The sequence below is a fragment of the Xiphophorus maculatus genome, chromosome 10, assembly GCF_002775205.1.
Source record: "Xiphophorus maculatus strain JP 163 A chromosome 10, X_maculatus-5.0-male, whole genome shotgun sequence".
Taxonomy (NCBI): Eukaryota; Metazoa; Chordata; class Actinopteri; order Cyprinodontiformes; family Poeciliidae; genus Xiphophorus; species Xiphophorus maculatus.
In genome coordinates this window covers 7,028,946-7,049,031 of record NC_036452.1, presented here as the reverse complement: position 1 = coordinate 7,049,031, position 20,086 = coordinate 7,028,946, and the positions used below count along the sequence as shown (strand labels likewise).

Below are 20,086 nucleotides of genomic sequence, written 5' to 3'. Positions count from 1 at the left end.
AAACATAGCTAAAATGGACATTAATAATGATAAGAGTTAAAAATGTGTACAAAACAAAGCAAGATTACTCATGAAACACTTTATATGATTAAATTTGTCTAAAAATATGTTAAAATATAATATTTGTAAAGAAAACACAGAGCTGAGCCTAACATTGCTACAGTTGCAGAACGGCAACTGAAAAAAAGGGGGCGGGGCTAGCAGTTACCGGTTGCTACGGCAACTGCCAACTGCCAAGCGCAGTATGACAGAACTTAAAACACCAGCAAAGGGCTAGAGAAACACCTTATTCACTAAACTAAATATAGTCAAAGAATATATAAAGAAATTTGGACAAACTTTACGTCTATAGTGCTGTTAAGATAAAGAAAATATAAAACCTGAAAGCTGTGGGAGAGCTAGGCTACACCAAATAAGAGGAAATGTACGTAGATCCGCTTTGAGGTTTACTGTTCAGTAAAAAAGTAAAACTTAAAATTAAGAAGGTGGAATTTATTACAAGTGTTAGTAATTCAATCTCTGCCTAAAAGTAAATATATTGTTTCTGTTGGCGGAGTCTCGCGCAACAGATTCTAAAGGTCAGTAGCGAGTCTTGATGGAAGAATATTAAGATTATTATCCTGGCAAGATCAATAAGATTACAACAACATTATGTCCTTGTATCATGGGGAAAAACTTAGGACATGATGAAAACATTTACAATTAGAGTTAGCATAAGAATATCTATAAAATAAGTGAACCAATGCTGGCTGATGGTGGCGAAAGTTTCTGGAATCAAATATCAGACTATTAAAACCCTAACCTTTCACTTTAACATAAATAGATAAATTGCCTCCAATTTCAAAACAAATTAATAAAATTTAATGGTAATTTTGATGTGTCCTGGTTTCTACGTGAAGACTGAATATAGTCTTTTTGTCAAGTCTTCAAGAATATTCTCTTAGTAAAATAAAGAAATTGTTTTGTTAGGTAAACAAATGTAAATATAACCTTCTAAAAGCTGTAGACCAAGGATGGACGTTTAGTTTTATGAATATTGTGTCAAATTCAGTCTGGGTATCGATATGGTTATACTTTTGTTAAAGTCTATTTAAAATGTGTTTGTTGAAGCTGAAATTACTTTCATTTCTATTTAAAATGACAACTTTTACTGCTAATAATTCAGACTTACTGTGTGAAAAGAAAGATGTGAAAAAGTAAGTGCACCCTTACAGATTTATTCTGATTTGTGTTTCATAATCTATTAAATTTTAATGTCAGGCAAAGATGACTAAGGAGAGTTATTAAATCACGACTTAAGCGATTGACCACTTTTCTACACCTGATTACTCCCAGACCTCATAAAAACAGAAACCACTTTATAGATTGTGTTCTTGTTTTACTTAAAAGACATATGTACAGTATGTCTTACTGATTGCTTGCGTTAGTGGCCTATTAAATGCATTAAACAAATAAAATCCAGATTTACAGGCAAAATGTTGACCAGCTCACTCTCAATTGCACTTTTATTTTATGTGATCTATAATCTGCTGTTATTAATTTCTCACATTTAGCACAAAGAGTGTACAGAGGGGCATGTGTACAGTATGTTTTCTTTTTAAATGAAGTGTAATTATCATTTCTTTTCTTCAACTCTTATTAGACTTATCCGTGTTTTCAGGTCTGCTGTGCAAAAGGATGTTTGGCCATTTTTTCTTCTTCTTCTGCACAAATTGCAGCATAATTGACCTGCACTTTCCGTAGAAATTCTTTAGCGATTTTCACAGAGGATGTCGGGGTTGCCTAGCAACGCAGCTGGAACTGTAGTCGAACTGTAATTTGCTTGTTCAGTGTTTATTTTGAGGACTGACAGCCAGGAAGAAAACACTGTTCTGGGATCCCCGGCGCTTCCTCTGAAATCTGCTCTCTCATCGCTCTGTGTGCAAGTTCTAACTTATATTGCTCCGTGGTCCCGTCTTTCCACTGCTGCTATCTCTCGTTGATGTAATGGAATCGTGTGGACAGGTGTTGTGGAGTGGGAACTCTTTCTAATGCCGCTTCTCAGAGAGCACACGTTTGTGCCAAAACCTCCTGTGTGCAGCAGCCCTGCATATGGGCAAATTTTCCAGGAAGTTTCCTTGATGGCAGCCGGGTTCAGACGGTCTGGGAGGATTAAAAGCCTGCAGGGGCGTGGGATTTGTTTTGTCTTAATTCTCAAAGGTGGGTCTAAAACGAGGACTTGGTTCTCTGAAGGATATTCATAGGACACCTTGTAGTTATATGTGGCTGTTAAAGGTTCGGCAGCATTTGGTTGTATGGAGACAGAGGGGCAGAGTGTGGGGCTAAGCAGCAACGACAACAAAAAAATAGATATACTGTTACATATAATTAAGCAGCTATAAATAGAGAGGTGTCATCTAGAGCTGTGAGCCGCTGTTGAAGGTCCAAGACAATAATTCACATGCTGACTGAGTGATTTTACTTTTTTATTCTCTCAGAATTTGGTTCAAATTAGATATTTTATTCCTTTTGTGAACACTGCAAAAACACAAAATCATACAAAGTATTTTTGTTCTAGATCCTAGTGTAAATATCTTAGTGCACTTTAAGTTAGGGCTGCATTCATAATCGGTTAGTCTGACAATTAATCACATAAAAAACTGAAACGTCCAACAGATTTTTCTAAAATATTAGAAATATATTAATTATGCAAATAACCAAATAATCACAATTCCTTTTTTAAATAAGAACATAAATACTTTACTGCCTAAAATGCAATAATATAACATTCCTTTGGTGCACATGTTTCAAACTCAAGGCCCGTGGGCCAAATCCGGCCCGCCGTAGCTTTTTATGTGGCCCTCTAGATTCTAGACTGAACACTAAGTGTGCTTAAATATTATCTGATCAATCAAATCAATGTAGTTTTTATCTGTTTACTGCCAAATGATATCAATCAGTCCCTCCAGTTTTTTGAGAATTATCATGGAGATTCAACAAATCCCACCACTTTTTTTGTGGATTTTTTCTCAAAAACTGTCAAAAACTTTATTTGTACTAAACAGCTGCCTCAGCCTTAAAATGTGGTGCAACAAAATTTTTTTGTTTGACGTCTCCTCAAATGTTTCCTAATTTCGGCGCAACGTCTTTCCTCATTGCAGATGTTGCAGCCAGGTAAGATAGGTCTTTGGACCTTGGGAGATTTACGGTAATTTTCCAATACGAGATGGGTAATGTCTTTTAATGTAGAATTTGTTAGATCTTGGGACTCAACCTCTGAAGTTTGCTCTGATGTTTGCTTTTCTTCACAGTAAACTTCCCCAGCCGGGGAAGTTTCTTCACGTGTGTCCTCTTCTGAAAACTCAGTTTCCTCTGAGTTTTCTCCATTGTGTGAATTTTGCTTTCCAGCCGGACAAACATTAAAAAGATAATCGTCGTACTCCATATTCTCGTCTTCATAGTTAGTGCTAGTGTCAAATTCAACACCAGGAAATAATGTGGTGATAGCTTTCCTCACTCCGGTGGTTATAAGATAACCGACGCCAAAAGACAAAGGAAAAAACAGGGTGGCTGCTAAGAGCTTTTCCATGTTAAAATCCTTGCAAAAAAGAGTCCTAAGGTCAAAGTGCTTCTTGTAGAATACCTGATGTTTTGAGATGGAAGAATTCATAAGCCCAGATGTTCTTTGATCTATGACATATGTGACGCCCACGGGTGTGTGCTCACAATAGAAAAAAAGGAGCATGCATTTCTTTGACGATGGGTGTAGTAATGGTGTTTCACCAGTAGGTGGCGCATGGAGACTCTGAGCTGCCTGTTGCTCTGCCGTTTTCTCATAAGCTGAGAGAAATTGGAGCAACACAGACTGCGTCTCCCATGTGCTCATTTTCATACATTTTTCAGGTGAGAATAACCTGCAAGTTCGTTTTAATAAAGTACTTTTTTTTATTATTTGGTACCGTTCGAGAAATGTTTAAGCAAATGCGTCAACGTGTAAAGATATCGAAATAGTTTATTGTATTTCGGAGCCAGCAGTGGCTAGAGGGAGTAGCTAACATGCCGTGATGCTAGTTGGTTAGCACACTAGCGGCAGATGATAGCGGGATATATAGATCAGGCTCCAGGGTTTATTTGTGTTATAAACAATGGTGAAAGGTTAAATTGTGACGTAATGCATTCACTTAATTAAAGTAGTTTGAATTCTAGTATAGTTATGCCAGTTTACAATAACTTTAGATACATGCCCATTAATTGATGTTAAAGTCCATGATCTATACAGCATTTAATAAAAAGTTGCATTTACTGTCATAAATAAGCGCAAATATTTCCAAATTAGTACCACAAATTATTTGAATTTTATTGCAAAAATCACAAAAAGTATCATAAGCAGGGACTGAAAAGATGCTCTATAATATTATTTAATTTTAATAATTCATTGGTATTTTAACACTTTGTGTACAGGTTTTATTAATATATTCTGGGACAACTGGCCCTTTAAGAGCATTCATGATCTTGATTTGGCCCAAAATGAAAATGAGTTTGACATCCCGGATGCCGTTTTATATTAAATGCAAAATAAATATTTAAATATATTGTACTGTTTTGGCTTAATTACTTCTGTGAATATGTTGTTTTTTCATCAAATAGCCTTTTAGATTCTGTGTACTCCAGTTAACAATTAATCAATTACTAAATTAGTTGACGATTAATCCGATTGATTGTTTCAGCCCTACTTGAAATAAGAAAATGCTAACTTACAGAGAACTTTTCAGCAAGATATAGGAGCTTGTTTTGAGTACATAATTTCTTAGTACTGATAGAAAGTAGTACTTCTACTGCCAGAATATTTGACGTATAATATTGGAAAAATGTCTTGTTATAAGTGGTGTTATCCACCATTGAAACTAGTACTTTTTTCATCAATATTAAGAAATTATTGACTTAAAACAAGCTCCTATATATTGCTTATTTCAAGATATTTGCACTAGAAACCAACCAAACCAAAAGTACTTGGTAGGATTAGCTTTTGTTTTGCTTTTTGAAGACCTCATTTGTCAAAGCGGTTTGATAAACTGGTTCACCTCTGAAAGAGCAGCACCTCAAGGTGGGGAGCTCGTCATACAGATGGCGACAGCAGCTTGAGGGAAACAAGCGGGACAGTTTTATAGCAGCCTGTCGGCTCGCGACCCACCTGGCTTGACTCTGCTTGGGTTGTTCGTCTCTGACGAGCCTTCAGAAAACGTACATAAGTAATCAACAGTGAAGAAAAAATATCTTACCAAGTATTTTTGGTCTAGTTTCTAGTGCAGATATTTTAGCAAACTTGAAATAACACAAACCTAACATGCAGGTACATTTTCAGCAAGATATAGAGGCTTGTTTTAAGTAAACAATTCCTTAATATTGTTTAAGTTCTCGCTCCATTGGCAGATTATTGAACTTAGAACATTTTTCCATGTTATAAGTTAATTTATCTGCCAATAGAACAAGTACTTTTTTAAAATCAAAACTAAGGAATTATTTACTTAAAACAAACCTCTGTATCTTGACGAAAAGTTACTTTTAAGTTAGTTTGTCTTATTTTAAGTGTACCAAGATATTTGCACTAAAAACAAATCCAAAAATACTTGGTAGGATTTTAGGTTTTTGTAGTTTTGATGTGACTGTATAATTAAAAAAAATATTTTATATATTCAATGGGGATATTTTGTTACTGTGCTGCTGTAACAAATACATTTTGCCACTGTGAGATTTCTATTCTAGTCTATAATGATTGATGATGATGATGTCACAGATAATTTTATTTTATGAGCTGAAAAACAATCAGAATCAGCTTTATTCACAAAATTTGTTTACAAAAAAAGGAATTTATCTTCAGTTCCACTTTGAAAGTTTAAACAGTTTGTGTCCAGGATGTGTGGGGTCTGCAGAGATGTTACCTGACCTTTTCCTGACCCCACATTTGTAAAAGTCTTGGATGTAAGTAGGCCAGCCCTGATAATCCTCTGTGCATTATCGTCTTCCTACCAAACAAGGATTTAAAAAAATGAATTTTTGATTAATTTCTTGCAAAAGTACCTTTTAGTAGGCCTGTTTTCCACCTTGTTGACATTTCCTTCATTCCTGTGTAAATGACTATCAGCTGAAGTGACTGTCGCCTGCTGTGTGATGCTGTCTTTTCTCACCCGGGAGCTTCAGACAGGCTGACGAGTGACGGTATTTAAAGAGCCGCAGGGATCCGATAAGTTGACCATTAAAATAACCAGATACTGAGTTCTTAGATAAACCTACTCAAAGAGGTGGCATCTTAGGTCTGATTACATCTGTCAATTTATAAATGATTCTTTTTCCATCCAAACTTTACATAAATATAAGGATACACCCTCACTAAAATGTGCTTTTGATCACATATTCCATCAGTTTTCAAAATGGCTGACATTGGAGTGTTGGGAAGATTATTTCAGAAGATGTTTGAAATACTTTCTATTTTGTTTTTGGAACATCCAGTTTGTCCAATTTTCAACCCTTTTCTTATTTATTCCACCTTCTTGGCTGCGTACCAGTGACAGCAGAACAGTCCCACAGTATGATGGTACCACTGCCATGCTGAACATTTGGTTTAAAATCCTCACCTTGACTCCCAAAAGTTACATTTTTAACTCAACTTTTCTCCAGAGAAATGTACTACTCTTCTTACAATGATGACATAATTTTGCTTTTACAGCAAACAAAGTTTAATTTCCACATAACTTTGATTTTTTTTCTCTCCTTTTGGTATTCTTTGTGAAAAACCTGCTGTTTATCTCCACTATTACTACTTTATATTTACATGTAACATTTCACAGAGATTTTGGATGAGATCCATCTTTAGGGGAAAGTATTAATTCCAACTGAAAATGTTCAGCTAAAACACCACAACTTTACAAGTACAACAAAACGTGTTTTTTTTTTTCAATTTTGATAACTGAAAACCCTCAGTAACTTAATTTGTGAACATTATTGTTATACATCATATGAAAGGGTAAATTTGAAAGATTTTGTTTGTATTATACTGCAAAAACACAAAATATTACCAAGCATTTCTTAATTTCTATTGCAAATATCTTGATATAAGACAAAAATAACTTAACTTTTAGCAAGAAATATGAGCTTGTTTTCAGTCAATAATTCTGATTTAAAAAAGTATGTGGGGAAAAATGTTTGTTGAAAGTAAAACATTCTGTGGAACTAGTCCGTTTTTTTCCACATATCTTGCTGAAAAATTACTCTTAAGTCAGTTTTGTCTTATTTCAGATGTAATAAAAATATTTACATTAGGCAAAAATATTTGGTAAGATTTTGTGTTTTCACTTTTGAAGAGCTGGAATTTTCTCAGTAGAAATGAATGTACCACAATCAAAAATATAGCTGTGCTAATTTAATATGAAAGTTTTCAGTGTCAGCTGCAAGTGGCTGGTTCTGCTGGATTAATTTAATTTAATTTAAATTTAATTTATGCAGTTCGATTTAATTTAATTTAGACTTCTATAATTTAATTTATTTAATTATTAGTATTATTATTTTTTTTTTAAAGGTTTTGTTGGCTCTAGTGGCCCTTATTTGAAAGCAGTTTGACAGGAAACAGGGTAATGAGAGAGGGGGAAGACATGCAGCAAATGTCGCCAGGCCAGGAATCGAACCTGCGACCACCGCCACGGGGACTAAGGCCTCAATACGTAGGTCGTGCTTTGCCCATGCGCCACCACAGCACCCCCTTAATTATTTTACTTTTATTTAATTTGCCTCTTAATAAAGTATTTTTGCATTTGGATGTCCCTCTCTGCGTCCATCCAGAGGACTGGTCTGATGCCAGACTGGCAGGCTGAAGCGCCAGCAGCTACCAGCAGCTGCTGGCCTGCAGGCAACCTGTTAAAAGGTGCTTTTTATTAGTGCTGCCGGTGCCAGCTGACTGCATGAGGAGTGAATGGAGCAACTCCAGTTATTTATGTGCTGCGAGGTTTACCCACTAACTGTTGGTGTTGGAGCACGTCGTTAAATATCAGCAAACACGACCGTCTGACTCCAGGCATTAAAAATCAGCTGGTTCTAATATATCATATAAAATGTACCTGATTGTGAAATAAACGTGTTTTAGAAGTTGACATGTTAGTTTGCTGGTAAATAATTTAACCATTTTTTGTATTTTAAAAATTGATCTAAATCATTTTAATATAATAATGTTTAATTCATTTAACAAGCTTTTGTCTGCATGTATTAAAAAGTACCGATTAAGTAATTCAGTGTGATGTCTGCTTGCCCCAATTATAATCAGTCTGGAAGGTAATTATGATTTTTTTATTCTAGAAAAAAATATACAAACACCCTCTATCAGAGAGAACTCAGAAATACTGCGTTTTAAAATATCGAGTGGCTTATTTTTCTATTTATAGCTTCCTATTTTATCTATTTATACCTAAATGTTTTTTATTGAAAGCAAAGTGGGGCATTTACTGATATTCTGGTTTTTGGGGCTTTCAAAACATCATCAGTACATTGCCCTCACAATGAATCATAATTCTTATGTTACTTTTTTATCCTGGTAACAAACTATTTAATCCATACAACTTGTCAATAAGGTCTAGATATCAAGAAAAAATGTTTAAAGCGGCAATAGCGCGTAGCAACATGGAACTGGAAGACATTTTAATATCCAAACATCCGCAAATGGTTATTTATATAATCATTTGTGATGGTAGGACAGAAAGGTGTTTTTATCTAAAATGACCAGCTTGTGATGTAGTTGGAATCTAGTTGCTATGGAGATACGGATGAGTGGAGATTAGTTTACCTACCTGTCCATCCTAATTAAAGACAAACTAAGGTCCTCATCCACTCTTGTTTGTATTAATTGTTTTCTTTTACTCATTTCCTGATTCATGAAGATAAGGAAGCATCTTGGAATAGTATGTTTGATTGTCTTTCCCATTTTTAAAAGTGGGTAAAAGTAGTAGTCTTCTACGTCATGCCTTATTAATAATCCAGGGAAATGAGAAGTTGAGTAAAACAAATTTCTTAGACTGCTTGAGTTTAAACTAAAGAAATAAGTTAATTATGGGGTTTTCTTTGTTTTTTTTTAGGATTTTCAGTTGTGCAGTTTAAAAAAAACAAATAGGCATCTCTCAATAATCAACAAATTAATTAATTGCAAGATAAATTAAAACAAACTCAATAATAGTTAAATAATAATAAAAGTTTTCAGTTTGGTCTCAACTAGCCCTTTTTTGAAGGACAAATTTGTTTACCCAGGCTTCAAAATTAATTTAATTTGTTGTTTATTTATTTTGAATATTTAAAATGTCTTCCAGTAATGCAATAACATAATATGTTCTTGCATTATTATTTTTGCCATTACCATTATATTACATAAAAATGGTCTCAAAACAGCAATATTATCGTTTATTGCAATAAATTCTGGAACAATTAGTCATCCAGCAGAATTTGTTATTGTGACAGGCCTAAAAACAAATATTTTTTTATTCCACTGAATAAATATCAGATTAAACCCTATTTTTCTCCTAAATTTTCCAAAGTGAGGCTATTCTGCTTCAATCCAACATTAATGAATTTTAAGGCATTTTGTGCATTTAGTTGCCTCGCTTTGATAAGCGCCGTTGTGTTATTTAAACCTTTGTGTGTTTTCATTTCGTGCAGAAACGCGGTTATCATCCCCAGCAGCAGTCGCTCATGTCCCCACCTACCAGACTGCCGGGGCTTGATTCAGATAATTGTGATGATGTGCTGCGACTTTGAAGTCCGTGTCGCTGGTTGGGGGCTGATGAATTCCAACAAACACATTTACATTCTGCTTTCATCTCGACACGAATCCGAATTTCCAGAGCTGCTAACGTTTTACCGATGGTGGTTCCTGGATGCGGCGGGGTGGGGGGAGGATGGAGAAGCCAGGGGATAAAATGTCCAACATGAGTACTTAATTGATTCCATTATCATATGAACAGAAGCAAAACAAAGAATTCAATCAGACTTTGGATGACATTTCTGCATTTAGAGCACAGCGGGTGTTTAGCTGCAGCTTGATTTATGCTGTCAGCGTGCCATAATTGCTCAGCCATTACAGGTAGTGAAGCTGCATCCTTTCACTAAGAAACATGTAACACATTCAAATCAGCTTTTATTATAAATACAGACATGCAGGAACAATGTACTTCTGTCTGACTCTAAGATTTTTGACACATCCATCTGGAGTTTGACATATTTTTGTCAGCGTAAAGTCTGGAGAAAAATAAACAAAGTGGCCTTTGTATGCCTGCAAAATCTCATAAAGCTACCATTGAATATGTTAAAACAGGAAACTGTGCAACTCTGTTGCCCCCTTGTGGACGATTTAACAACTTACATGCAGTTCCTATTGATACGTCCTGAACTTTTCCCCATTTTGCCATGGTATAGCCACAAACTTCAATGTATTTTATTGGGATTTTAAGTATTTGACCAACACAAAGTAGTGCACAGTATTGGGAATGTTTTCAAAGATTTTTTTACCAGGAAAAATCGAAACGTTTTTGATATGATCACCAATGATAAATTTGTGAAATATTTCAACAGGTGTGAGAACTTTTGCAATTTAACTGTTATGAAATAAATATTATGCAGATTTTTTCTTTCATTATTTCTCATTCTAGATATTATGAAACGCCCAAAGAAAAACGAGTGGATGGACACCAAAAGTAAGGAAGGCCAGGAGGAAGACGAAGAGGAGAATGAAAGGGTGAGGAGGGTCAGGGTTGGATTTAAGGTCAAGCGGGAGCGTCGGCAGGGGAGCAGCAGCGCCACCATGTGCCAGGTGTGCAACATAAGGCTAAACTCCAGCGCCCAGGCGCAGATCCACTACAGAGGCAAGACGCACCAGAGGAGGCTTCGCCGACTGGCAAAAGCTGTCAGCGCAGGTAGGAGCAGAGCATGAGGTCAACATAACGCTGGCTTGCTTTTAGAAATCTTTGTCGTGTGTTAGCATATTTGGGGGCTGCTGGTCATCAACATGTCTCAGTACACACTCACTTTTGCTTAATACCCGCTTTTACAAATTACAACAACCAACATAGGACCAGGTTAATAGTTAATTAGGCTAAAAACAAACAAACAAATAATAATAATTTTTAAAAAACACATTAAAACACTCAATGCACTGGTGGTCCGTGGGAGCCCCCTAGTGGTCCGCTAGGTACTGCGTGTAAACAATCGTTTATTTACGGTGACGTCAGCTCAACGACAACTAGCTTACCAAACGATTGCGTTTAAAAGTAATAATGGATAACTTGCTTAAAACCGGGTCACTCACAAGAAAAACTGAAGCTATCAGTGGAAAGAAAACAAGACCGGGACTCGGAGGAAGTCAAACCTGTTGAGAGTATTGGTGAGTCATTCATGAGTGATTCGATTCTTTTGAACGTGTCGTGACCGAGTCTCAATTGGTGAGTTCTTTGTTTAACGACTTTGTTTGCTTATAATGCTCTGCTTGCGTGTCAACAGCTATTGTTATTGTTGATTTAATCAGAAAATAAATACAGCTGATAGAAATGGGTGGGTAGTTTTATATTTAATAATGCAGAAGAGGATTTTTATTTCTGCCCCAGCAACTGAAGTCTATTTATCTTTTATTAGTCTTCTAAATTAAAAATAGCTCTAAAATGTTGTTAATACACACAATAATAGTTAGTAAAGAACAACTTCTTTTTTTATTTCTATGTATTTAATGTCATTGGAAAGCTTAGGATCCACACTTTGAGAACTTGTAGACTTGTTCAGGGATCATTATTTTCATTAGGTAGCCATACGTACCTCTGCACGTCAAGTAAAACTTTCAACAGTGAAACATCTACGCAGAAATTGCAGTCTTTTCTAATAAAGCACCCGAAATTATGAGATGAGCAACATGTTGGGTTTTGTCAACTTGGACAGAAAATCTCATATCTTTGTGTTTGTTTGACATCACTCACGTTGGCTCAAAATGGCCACAGTTTAATCATCAACTGCTCCATCCTGAACGGAAACGTTATGAACTTTGACAAAATGTTATTTACTGCAGGGCTGTTGTGTCATCAGCGCTTCTTCTGCTGGGATCTGATTTATTGTATTCAGTTGAATACAGGGTTTGCTTACAGAAAAATGACCTGGTATGTAGAAATGTGGCATAAAATTCATATCACGGTATATATTGTGATGTATGGCAGTCACAATATACAGTCCGGCGGGGTTGCACAGTGTGCTTTTACGAGTTTTTTCTTTTCTTTTTGCGCTTTTGAAAAGACCGTCATCCCGCCCCACGGCGCTTCCTCGCTGTCTGACCGTGGCATCTGCTGCGCTCCTCCTGAGCATCACACTAAGACTGTGGGAACCGGGAGGGTTAAGAAACTGGGTCCTTTGGACTCAGCGAACTCTAACCCCCTACACTGTAAAACATTTGAAGGTGGTATAACTTGAAAATTAAAGTTCACCTGCTGCCTTGAAAATGCAATTTAAGTCAACAAAAAAATTGTTTTTGATTTTAACTCAGAAATTAAAGTTTATGAAGTTAATTTAACAACAAGAGAGAAGTTGTCTAAACATTGTTTTTTAAGTTCATTAATCTTAAAATATGAGTTTTAACTTAAAGCTGCAGTTTAAACCAAATAATTATTTCACAATATGCTAGAAAAAATGCTGTCACCTCATTAAAGAGAAGACGTTTCTGTTTTTTCACTCACATTATGAAGTTAAAATAACAACTTATTTTACTTTAGAATATTTAAGTCTTGTTTCAAATTGCATGAACAAAATTTCTGATCTGATAATGAATTTTATTAAACATCTCAATAAATTCAGCTCAGAAACATTTAGTGTGAACAAGACATTAAAATAAACATTTGTCTTAACACAAGGGTCAGATCAATGTAACACATCTCAGGATACAAAAACATGCCGCTAAGCATTCTGGGAAATAATTCCCACTACTGTCTTTTTCTTCTTTCAGTTTTTTAAGTGCTAACCTAAAAACTCTAGTTTATGAAACTCTTGGAGGTTTGACAAAATTAATAAAAAGATAACACAACTTACTGTTTATCTTTCACAAACTCACATTTAGATTCAAAACCTAAAACTCACTAAATTTATTTGACTTAAAGAGTAGAAGATAGCTGACACAACTAAATGCGGCTCAAATGTTTTACAGTGTGCACATCCCGGTGGGGTCCCACTGACCCTGCCTGCGCTTTTACCCTTCACTTCCCTGCTGTCTGACCGTGACATCTGCCGCGCTCCACTTGAGCATCATGCTAAGCCCAAAGGGAGGCTAAACCTGAACCAGGTCCAGATAATTTACTTTTTACACCTGTCTTTTTAATGATCTCTTCTCTAGTGCTCACACGCTGCTTCCTGTAGATTGCAGATCTTCATCGTAGACCAAATTTCTATTGTTTCTACCTATATTCCTACTGGTCTGTCTCTTATCTTGTTCTGATATTAGAACTACTTCTTTTCATGGATTAACTTGTGCAAACTTGCCTTATATTGTAAAATATTACAACTTGAGCCACCAAACTGGTAGAAGTCTTTTGGAATTGTATTTGCTTTTTTATATGGTAACTTTTGCAAACCATTATTGCACGCTAAGAATGTAGCTGCTGCTCCAAACAAGCCTTTTCTGAGCACCTGTTCTGTTGTAGGATCAATAATCACCTCCCGTCAGAAACATCTGTGTCACTCTGCGTCTCCGACTGGCTTGATCAATCTGCATTTGGGAAAGTAAAGGAGTCTAATGAACAACTGGCCGGTAAAATGCCGCTTTTCTAATGCTGATTTATGATGCTGTCTATTGCTGTTGGCTTGGCACACTTATTTAGCTGCTTGAGTTTCACACAGCACAAAAGATTAAATAAATTTAAATCTACTGGCTAATTTCTCCCTTATTTGAACCTTATTTTGTCATCATGATCACATTATTGACTTTTTCTGTGTCAGATAATGGCCTTCTGCAGATCATCAGTCATGCTTAGCCTGCCTGACTGATTCCTTTCTAATGGTGAGATGGGCAAAATATTGAGCATGCTTCTCTATGGATATGCCTGTGTTTGAACACGTTGTTCACTTTAAGCTTTTTATGGAAACAACTTGTATTTTTATAATAAACAAGCCTTTTAACTGCTAATTTACATGCAAAATATCAATACTGGATACTGTCAAAACTAAGATAATAGTCACAATATGGTTAGTATAAAAGAGCAAATAGTATTGACTTAGTCTGCACCTTTTAGAGTTGTTTTTGTATAACATTTTGAAAACTTTCTATCCTTTTTCTATCACTTATAAGTAATGTATTCCTTTCTGTTGATATAGCTCATACAATCCCAGTAAATACATTGAAGCTTGTGTTTGTAACGTGACAAAAATGCAGAAAAGTCGTCCGTCCTGTTGGTCAGTGACTAAGAGAAATGAAGCTCTAACATTTCTAACAAAGCAAACAGGAAGCAGAAAGTTTCTTTTTGCTGTAAAATGCATCTTCCTAAATACTCCAATTGAATAAAAAAATATATATATGTAGTTACATTTTATTTTTTTATAGCTTTATTGGGATTCTGGCACTAGTGGAGTGTGTTTAATGCATTAATGTCTTATCACAAAATCCTGCTAAATACATGCACCAAAACTAAACATTGTACTTAAATTAAGCAGCTGGCTGCATTAAAATAGACTTTTTCTGCAATCTGACAATAAGGGTAGAACACGTTATAATTAAAGTCAATAAAAATAACTTCTAGACTCCTTATGTTACTAAATATCTACATTTAAAAATGTAGATGCAGATGAAGGTCACTTTTTAACAACCGATTCTGAAATTCAGTTTATTTGAGCATTAGCTACTACTTGGAATAAATAATTGCTTCCTTTACAGATATATCATGAGCAGTAAGTACTAAATTATAATATTTCTGCATGGATTGCTAAAATCCCATGTGAAGTCAGGGTTTCCCTCATGCTATTGTAAGCCTGGCGGGCCATCAGGCTTTACTTGTGCCCCCACCAGGCTTAGCATTATTTATTTATTTATGTCTTTTTAAAATATTTGCATTTCTTAAGACTTTATAGTTGGTGTTCAGGTATTAATCTTCCAGTCTTTCAGTAACACATAATTATCAAGTGATATTTTCAAATTTCCTGTCAACTTTAAAAAAAAATTTAACTCAGAAACACGATGGGCAGCTGGATGAATGACTGCTGTAGTACCCAACCACCGGGCTTGTCAAGTTTTCTGGGGGAAACCTTGGCAGTAACAAATATTTTATGAGGCTTTTTATATGTTATTTTTATCGTACCAACGGAAAGTTTGTGTGTTAACCTTTTAATGATGTGATGGGAAAAGATTTAGCTACATAAAAACCTCTAAATAAGGCAGATTTTGCATTTTTCACACTACTTTTCTTAGGCAGCCACTGTCTGCTGCTTATTTAACAGCTAAGAAGAGAAAAGAGGACAAGCCAATTCAATTAAGGTGACTGTTAGTATAATTCAGACTGTGCAGCAGTGAAACATCTAATAATACTTGTTCCCTCCAATCCCTTCTCACAGCTGAACCAGCTCTCCTGTTTTTTTTTTTCATCTTCTTCAAGTGATTGCACAAATGAAAAGAGATTTTAATAGACTGTTCTCACTGGGGGCCTTTTGAAAAGGGAACTGAGCAAATCACTTATCACCGTTCTGCTGAAGAACAGAACAGAGGCAATTTCAAATCACAATCATGTTTTTTTTTTTTAGGTTTTGTGTCTGGATTGGTGGATTTAAAACTACAGGAAAGTAAAGAAATATTAAGACGTAATCTCTCAGTTGTGCTATATTTCATGTTAATCTGTTAGCATCGTATCATGTGGGTTTCATACCCTACTAACCCCAACTGTCCGTTTGACATTTTCAGCCCACCTAATCTGTCTGAACTAAAAAACTCTGAGCTGCACGGTGTCTAATTTGGCTTTTATTGTGGATCTCCTGTCTGTGACCTTATTTTTATTGTTGCCTTGCAGTGAGAAGGTTCTGGGTTTGAATCCCCGCCTGGTGTCTGTGCATGCATGGTTCCCTATAAGACCGTGCCTGCGGGCAAAGACAATGGGTGGATAGATAAAAATAGGGATTCATGTGAAATCAAGCATCACTTCCCTTTTCAAAAGGTCATGCTTACATATGTTGCATCTGTGATCTCCTAGATTTATTTTCTACTATTCTTCCCTCATCTGTGAAGAACCTTGTTTTGACGTTTGACAGAAATTTTAAATTTGACATCCTGGAGGTCAAGCTTCTACCAATGAAGGTCAAAGGCCATCATCGTCTCAAGGATCTATATTATTATATTATTGTGGCTGGTTTATTGTAATCCACTCTGATTAATTCATTATCTGCAACTAGTCAGAACGCAGCAGCCTGTTTTCTTACTGGTAAGAGGAAGCATGACCACATATCACCAATACTGGCTTCACTTCATGAGCTTCCAGCGCCCTGTTGGATTCATTTTCAATCGTTGTTGGTTTTTAAGGGTGTTTTTACACCCGATAGCTCGGTAAACTTGGTTTATTGGCTACCAAAATTGCAATATTTGTTACATTTTCGGATGGTGCGGTTCGCTTTCGCACTGCATTGTCAAATGAACGGTTGCTGTTCCCCTTCTCGCCTTTGGGGTCAGTGCACCAAGAACCGCTGAAGGAAACAACACAAAAACCTCTGAAGAAGACATGAGCGCAACTTCTTTCTTTGCAAAACGTAAACATAATGGGATATTGTGAGATTTTAGTGGTTGTAGGATTTCTTTTTTGTTTAACTATAACTAGCATGTTTGTTTTGGTTGTATTTACACAGAATGCTTCCTGGTTTTGAAGCGGTCTCCAGTCCACTTGGCATTCACATGTGTGTTTACTTCAACCAAACTGAGATCTAGGTTTTAAATGAACCAGTGTTCGATTCAAACCTTCCCAAACAAATCAGACTTTCTGAGCAAACATACTAGAGGTGAATTCATACTAACTTTTAGTATTTTAATGGTCTGGCACCCCCAGGACTAAAGACTCGGCTCGTGGACTCAGGAACATCCTGCCATTGAGATAGACCAACCTCGCCCTTTGAGAGTTTTAAATACACTGCTCAAAAAAATAAAGGGAACACTTAAACAACACAATATAACTCCAAGTAAATCAAACTTCTGTGAAATCAAACTGTCCACTTAGGAAGCAACACTGATTGACAATCAATTTCACCTGCTGTTGTGCAAATGGAATAGACAACAGGTGGAAATTATTGGCAATTAGCAAGACACACTCAATAAAGGAGTGGTTCTGCAGTTGGGACCACAGACCACTTCTCAGTACCTATGCTGTCTGGCTGATGTTTTGGTCAGTTTTGAATGTTGGTGGTGCTTTCACACTCGTGGTAGCATGAGACGGACTCCACAACCCACACAAGTGGCTCAGGTAGTGCAGCTCATCCAGGATGGCACATCAATGCGAGCTGTGGCAAGAAGGTTTGCTGTGTCTGTCAGCGTAGTGTCCAGAGGCTGGAGGCGCTACCAGGAGACAGGCCAGTACACCAGGAGACGTGGAGGAGGCCGTAGGAGGGCAACAACCCAGCAGCAGGACCGCTACCTCCGCCTTTGTGCAAGAAGGAACAGGAGGAGCACTGCCAGAGCCTACAAAATGACCTCCAGCAGGCCACAAATGTGCATGTGTCTGCACAAACGGTTAGAGACCGACTCCATGAGGATGGTATGAGGGCCCGACGTCCACAGATGGGGGTTGTGCTCACAGCCCAACACCGTGCAGGACGCTTGGCATTTGCCAGAGAACACCAGGATTGGCAAATTCGCCACTGGCGCCTTGTGCTCTTCACAGATGAAAGCAGGTTCACACTGAGCACATGTGACAGACGTGACAGAGTCTGGAGACGCCGTGGAGAGCGGTCTGCTGCCTGCAACATCCTTCAGCATGACCGGTTTGGCAGTGGGTCAGTAATGGTGTGGGGTGGCATTTCTTTGGAGGGCTGCACAGCCCTCCATGTGCTCACCAGAGGTAGCCTGACTGCCATTAGGTACCGAGATGAGATCCTCAGACCCCTTGTGAGACCATATGCTGGTGCGGTTGGCCCTGGGTTCCTCCTAATGCAGGACAATGCTAGACCTCATGTGGCTGGAGTGTGTCAGCAGTTCCTGCAAGATGAAGGCATTGAAGCTATGGACTGGCCAGCCCGTTCCCCAGACCTGAATCCGATTGAGCACATCTGGGACATCATGTCTCGCTCCATCCACCAACGTCACGTTGCACCACAGACTGTCCAGGAGTTGGCGGATGCTTTAGTCCAGGTCTGGGAGGAGATCCCTCAGGAGACCATCCGCCACCTCATCAGGAGCATGCCCAGGCATTGTAGGGAGGTCATACAGGCACGTGGAGGCCACACACAATACTGAGCCTCATTTTGACTTGTTTTAAGGACATTACATTAAAGTTGGATCAGCGTGTAGTGTTATTTCACTTTAATTTTGTGTGTGGCTCCAAATCCAGGCCTCCATTGGTTAATAAATTTGATTTCCATTGATGATTTTTGTGTGATTTTGTTGTCAGCACATTCAACTTTGTACAGAACGAAGTATTCAATGAGAATATTTCTTTCATTCAGATCTAGGATGTTATTTGAGTGTTCCCTTTATTTTTTTGAGCAGTGTATTTTTTAAAAAATCACTTTTGATGTTGGCTTACAATGACTTCCACAATATAACTTTATATTTAGTTTTAATCTGCCCCGCTTCTCGCCCAGAACGTTATCCTCAATAGGGACAAGGGTGTTAGAAAATGGATGGATGGATAGTTTTAATCTGTTCTGTATCTTGTACTTTTTCTCTTTTTGTTCTTTATTATGCGCATGCACTAACCACTGTTGACTTTGGTGTCACCTTTGGTTGTTTTTAAAGTGCTTTATAAATAAACTCTAACTTGATTTGATACATATTTTGTATCCTGTTGCAGCTTAAAGCAGAACTACATCCTCAGATCAACAAATATCATCCCACATTTACAATACAGTGTGAGAAAAGGTGGAGCAGAACTTCTCCTTTTAGATGCTCTACAAACTTTCCAACCTGAAAATGTTGTTTTTTGTGAGTTATAACCTTGAACGTTGCTTACACCATATGTTGTCATTTTAGCCTGAAAGGGGAAATCAAAGCTTTTTGTCTTCCTTAAATAAAATCTCACTAATGAAAAATTTCTTAAAAATAGCTCTGCTGCAGATAGGCTTAATCAGGGGTGTCAAACTCCAGTCCTGTAGGGCCGCTGTCCTGCATCTTTTAGATGTGCCTCTGCTGCACCACACCTGAATAGAATAATTAGGTTATTAGCAGGACTATGGAGAGCTGATCTACACAAGGAGGAGGTAATTAAGACATTTCTTTCCAGTGTTTTGTACCTGTGGCACATCTAAAACTACAGGACAGCAGCCCTCGAGGACTGGAGTTTGAGACTTGTGACTTAAATGTTTTTCTCAAGGTTGACGGCGTCCTGTAAACTAAAATACATTATTAGAGACATTATTAGAGGTTAGCTGTGGCAAAGAAGAAGCTATTAGGGGCAGAGTTTCCAGAAACATATTTCACAGACATCCATCAATCTCATATATTCCATACAGCAGAGCAGCCATGTTAGAGAGAAAGAGCTTCACAAATTTAGTGCTATTACTTTGTGCAGTGTAACAGATTTGCAGCTATGTCAAGATGAGAAATGTCATTAAATGTGCACCACTTAGCTATGCTTGGTCTAATAACTGGGGGTGTAACAAAGAGATGATAAACCATGATTGTTTCATGAGACAAGGTGAGATTTTAGGAATATTCTCTGGAAAACTAAAAAAGGAAGAATCCAGATTTTTTAAAATGACTATACAATTTTCACAATTTCAATCTGTTTGATAAATTACTCAGTCCAGGTTTCATCTGTTCCCAAATAAAGGTTGTTCCAAATGCTGAAAGTGTTCAGAAATGCTTTATTTTTGAGCTTGCACAATTATTAGTCATCATTCCATCATTAGTATGGAGTCATATTGCTGCCATAAA

The 20,086-nt window shown here is 37.0% G+C and overlaps 1 protein-coding gene across 2 annotated transcripts in view; it reads left to right on the top strand.

Moving 5' to 3' along the window:
• The window catches only part of LOC102230848 (zinc finger protein 385B-like), a 79,358-nt gene that overhangs the window by 26,041 nt on the left and 33,231 nt on the right, over positions 1-20,086 (top strand). Inside the window, exons 1-2 of one of the 2 annotated variants that reach the window (XM_023340316.1) lie at positions 1,927-2,199; positions 10,659-10,922. In XM_023340316.1, the coding sequence (XP_023196084.1) occupies positions 2,031-2,199; positions 10,659-10,922 (433 nt within the window). In that variant the 5' untranslated portion in view covers positions 1,927-2,030. Of the gene's footprint in view, positions 1-1,926; positions 2,200-10,658; positions 10,923-20,086 lie in introns of those variants that run through there. The other variant, XM_023340318.1, reaches the window with a different exon arrangement.